The sequence below is a fragment of the Coptis chinensis genome, chromosome 2, assembly GCF_015680905.1.
Source record: "Coptis chinensis isolate HL-2020 chromosome 2, ASM1568090v1, whole genome shotgun sequence".
NCBI classification, from domain to species: Eukaryota; Viridiplantae; Streptophyta; class Magnoliopsida; order Ranunculales; family Ranunculaceae; genus Coptis; species Coptis chinensis.
The window spans coordinates 56,739,180-56,744,102 of record NC_141457.1 but is presented as its reverse complement, the minus strand read 5'-3'; the positions used below and the strand labels follow the sequence as shown (position 1 = coordinate 56,744,102).

The window sequence follows — 4,923 nt, the reverse complement described above, 5'->3', positions numbered from 1 at the left end:
AAGAGACATGTCCTAAGGGTGAGCATGAAGCAGAGTCGGATGGAAAAGATTCCTTATTATGCATCCGCGATTGGGCGGTTTGATGTATGCCATGGTGTGTACTAGACCCGGATATTGCTTTTCGCCGTTGGGGTGGTAAGCGATTTACATCAAATCCGGGTAAAGAACATTGGGAAGGTGTTAAGTGGATATTGAGATATCTCAAAGGCACCTCCAAATCATGTTTGTGCTTTGGTGGAAGTAAGCCCTTACTTGAAGGCTACACCGATCACGCGGACATGGCGGTGATGTTGATTTCGATGAAGTCCACCTCCGGTTATCGGTAACTTTTGCGGGGAGCGGTTTCTTGGCAATCTAAGTTGCAAAAGTGTGTTTGCTCTCCACTTCTGAGCCGGTATATTGCGGCCACCGAAGTGTTGTAAAGAGTTGCTATGGATGAAGAGGTTCTTGACGAACTAGGGCTAAAGCGTAAAACGGTTTGTAGTTATGTGACGGTCGAGGCGCCATCCACTTGAGCAAGAATCCGAAGTTTTCATTCTAGATCCAAGCACATACACGCGTCGTTATCATTGGATTAGAAGTACTCGAAGACAAGCATTTGTGTATCGAGAAGATCCATACCGACAAGAACGGGTCGGATATGATGACCAAAGTCTTACCGAAAGGTAAGTTTGATGTTGTTGTCAGGCTTATTCGGAATGGCGACACTCCTCTGATTGATTTGGCAATTGCATGGGTAGCCCCCACCGCTCCGGGGGGAGATTGTCGAGTTATCCCTCACATGAGGAGAGAAACCGAACCGGTAAGTCGGCATCGCTTGGCATCGAGAAGCCAGCGCTTTCGAGATAGAAGCGCGACTTCGCTCGAGTTCGATAACATAGGCGACCCGCTAAACCCGCTCAAAGTGGCCGGCCTTCGGCTTCAGTCTTGGCGACTTCAGCTCAGTGGTGTAGCAGGCGCAGCTCGAGTGAAGCAGCCATTTCTAGTCTATTTTTCGTGGGCTTTGCTTCAAGATCCCGCGAATTTGGTTTTGGAGATAAAACCAAAATCAAGGTTTTGGAAAACCTAATCAACATAACCAAACAAGTCGGAAGGATTGGAATCCGGACTAAAACAAAAGAGATAACCTTTCTGAGATACAACCACAGTAAAAAGAGATAAAGTGATCTAGTAAGGTGAGAGCGTAAAGGAGAGATTGTAATCTTCCTTCCCACTTTATTAAGAACCGGCTCTTGTGGAAGTAGGCATCATTGGCGAACCACGGTAAATCTTTGTGTTGTGGTTTTGCTTTTCCGCTTTACATTATTATCATTTGTTAATAGTTGTTTAGCGAGTTGGGCATGTTAGTATAGGTTGTAGTTGATATTTAGATTTTGTCCGGAGTTGAATTGTGTTCATACAAGTTATCTGTGTAGTGGGGGAACCGATTGGTATTGGTGTAATCCCCAACACTAGGTTGCATGAGCGAGGGCTGCGAAAAGATAAAAAAAAAAACTCAATTACAAAATTAAGAGAGTTGGCATTGTAGTCTTGTAGATGCCAATAATTAGTTAGAAATGATAGCAGCAAAGCTCCAATCACAAAGGAATATTACATAGAACCATAACCTGAGGTTCTAAACTGTTGCATCTAAAAGTGAGTACAAGATAAGCATAGAGGTAAAACTGAGAAATACAAGCACACAACCAGATGAGTTCTACTACAGAAACCGACGCAACAAATGATCTTTAATGCAGGAGTCAGCGCTTTGTTCTTTGTCTCCACGTTGTTCTTTCTTCTAGCGCTTCCTGTGGTGCCTTTTGCTTTTACTCTTACCCCTCTTGCCATCTGAATCAGAGTCCGAATCAGAATCAGATGATTCTGATGTTGAGCTGTCCTTGCGATGCTTCCTCTTCTTCTTCTTCCTCCTCCTTCGCTCTTCTTCTGAATCCGAAGATGAACTGTAACTGGAGCTACTCCCTCCTGAAGAAGAATCTGATCCTGTTACCGAGGATGTACCACTCTCAGTCTCAAAAACAGATGCCTCGCTGTCACTCCCCGAATCAGAATCTGACTCATGCTTCCTCTTGCTTTTCTTACTAACCTTAACCTTTTGACCTCTCTCCTCCTCTATAATGTCAGGGTTATCCAACTCATATGAAACAGATACTTTCATCTTCAGTTTAGGATTTTTAAGTTGCTGAGTCCTAGACGGCCTCGAAATATAAACCCTCTCATTCTTGCATTCATAAGTCCAGTGACCACTCTGGAAACACTTCTGGCACTGAGAAGCCGAGCTACCCCTGGCCGCCATCGAGGGCTTGAGATCTTTCCTTTCACCCAATCTCACAGCCTTCTCAGTACTAAACAGATACATCTGTCGCTTAGCTTCCTTCCTTTCCTGCCATCGGCTAGGCCCTTCTTCTTTCTGCCCATACGCATTAACATTTCTAACCGCAGCTGCAGCTGCTCTTTCCGCCTGAGCTCGGCTAAGTCCTTTTGCAGCAGTCAAAGCCGCCGCCTTAATTCTATCCGCTGCGTCACCTTTCTCTTCTTTCTTACTCGACATATCTACTTCTGATATATAAATTAAAAAAACCAAAAAACACTACAGATTTTCAGCAAAGCTTACGAAACATGTAATTATTATGTGATTCAAAATTTTATCTTTAATTAACAGAAAAAACAAGACGTAAAAGAAAATATAGTACCTCGAGGGGGATGTGATGAAAGAATTGAGATTTAGGAACCCTAGCTTTTGTTTGTGGCTTCGACTTAAATTTGCGTTGACGTCGGGCTATTTAAGTAGGGGCTGTCTTATGGCCCTTAAATAATAATTACGGGCCGGGCCGGGCCTAAGAGCTAGATAGAATCCAACTTCTTCAAATGTTCTAATAAAATAGTAAATAGATTAGCATTGCTGCTGCCGAGTAAGAAAGGGTGATTTTGGACACACCATAAAAACACTCTCATACTCTAACTTTAAAATAAATAAATAAAATTATTTTAAACATATTTAACGTTCCTAAATTTTTGTTTTTTTACTAACGTACCCCAAGACAAAACAAACATGACATTTCTAAAATTATTCTCTTTGAATATGTTAACCAAGTAAGATTAGCAAAAACATGTCATACCGAAAATTTGCTTTATACTAAGGCCTTTCCGAGGATCCCAAATGGGTTATTGATTCAGCTTCCTAGAAGAAAAATGTGGCGTCATTCTTGTAAACTCAAGATTTTGAAACTTTGCAAGGAATGTAAACATTTTTACGGTGAGAGTGATAGCAACACTCTATTCATGCATGTCTATGAAAAGATCGAATTTGCGGCATTGTTTTCTCCTGTATTTCTATCTGGTTTTCTGCTTAACTTCCCATCTCTTACTTGGGTACCCTATAGACGTGTTTCTCTTTACGTAATCATCTGAAAACTTTTTCCATTGTTTTTTAACAGGCTGCTGAGGTGGCAACACATCAAGACCCATCAATCTGGCAATAACACTTGGTGGACACCGTCTAGATTCCATTTCTTGAGCTAATATCTTCTTAATTAGGGAGCTACTTATTTGCTTCGTCTGAACTTATATCCAATCTAATAAACAACAGTAAGACTTACATTTAGGACATATTCACTACATCATAATAGGATATTTGCAACACGCACCTTTTTTGTTTTGCAACGATTATTCCAACGCTATATAACCATTAGCAATGTTGTAAAGTGTTACTTTATATTGGTGAATTTCAGAAATTAATTGCTAACGCTTAAAAACCGTTTGAGAAGTGTTACAAATTAAAATATAAAACATAACTTTACTTTCTCTCCTCTCTCTCACCGCCGCTACACTCTCCAGTCTCATCCCTCTCTCTCACCATCGCTACACTCTTCTGTTGCTCTCCCTCTCTCTATTCAATTCAAAGAGCGCAAGGCTCAATACCTTCTCGCACGCATTTCAAAATCCCTAAAATTGAAATTCTTTTTCATCAAAATTATCATCTCGATCCAGATCCAGTTTTATATCATCAAAAGATCCAGAATATCTGACATTTTTCCTCAATACCTTCTCATACTCATTTTTCCTCAAAAGATTTGATATTTTTATATGATTTTTTGTATGTTGTTAGTGTTTTGACAATTTTGGTAATAAATGAGGAAACTTCCTTACTATTATTGATCTGAATTTCGTTATGAAGAAGGAGATGACTTGGTACATCCAAAGGTAACATCTTTAACTATTTGCTGATGTCAACTTGATGAAACTTGAACCTCTTTGAGTACTATTTCTCTAGCCACAACTTCTTTCTTGTTTGTTTTTGGATTCAGAGCATTCTATTTTCTGTCATTTGATCTGTTCATTTGTAAACTGTAATTTCCAGCAATTACGAGTTAGGACTGTAAATTTGCAATCACAAGAATTTAAGAACAAAGACAACCTCGTCCCTGGATAAGCAAAGGGATGATATGGACATGAAAACGTTTGTTTCTGAACCACACTAGAGTCATCACTATTGCTCTTGATCTTGCTCAAAATTTTGCTTTCAAAATGTTCCGACCAACTCGGTTTCTATCTGTTATTAGACGACTACATCAAACTTCGAGTTAAAGTACACAAGTAATACATTTCTCTTCGGAGAAACCAATGGAGGGTCTATTCCAATGCCTTGCAAACTATGTTCCATTATCACCCATAAGCTTTTTACAAAGAGCTGGTATTGTATACAGAGATAGAGTGTATGTTATTTATGGTTTTGTCAACTACACTTGGAAGGAAACGCTTGAAAGATGTCTAAGACTTGTTTCTACTCTTACCTAACTTGGTATTTCTCGTGGGGATGTTGTAAGTTATATAATATCTGTTCATTAATTTACTTAGTTTCTCTTGAATTGTTTGTTTAGTTATCTTGCATTTTTTTTTTGATCTGCACGTGTGATCTTTTTTTTT

General features: G+C 39.6%; 1 protein-coding gene across 1 annotated transcript; it reads right to left on the bottom strand.

Moving 5' to 3' along the window:
• Positions 1-1,484: 1,484 nt before the first annotated feature.
• Positions 1,485-2,820, bottom strand: LOC147516757 (zinc knuckle (CCHC-type) family protein). The gene is made up of 2 exons (XM_086589218.1): positions 2,691-2,820; positions 1,485-2,556 (listed from the first exon to the last, which is right to left on the bottom strand). Exon 2 carries the CDS (start codon positions 2,546-2,548, stop codon positions 1,778-1,780), a length of 771 nt encoding a protein of 256 aa, XP_086445344.1. The 5' UTR covers positions 2,549-2,556; positions 2,691-2,820; the 3' UTR covers positions 1,485-1,777.
• Between the last annotated feature and the right edge of the window lie 2,103 nt (positions 2,821-4,923).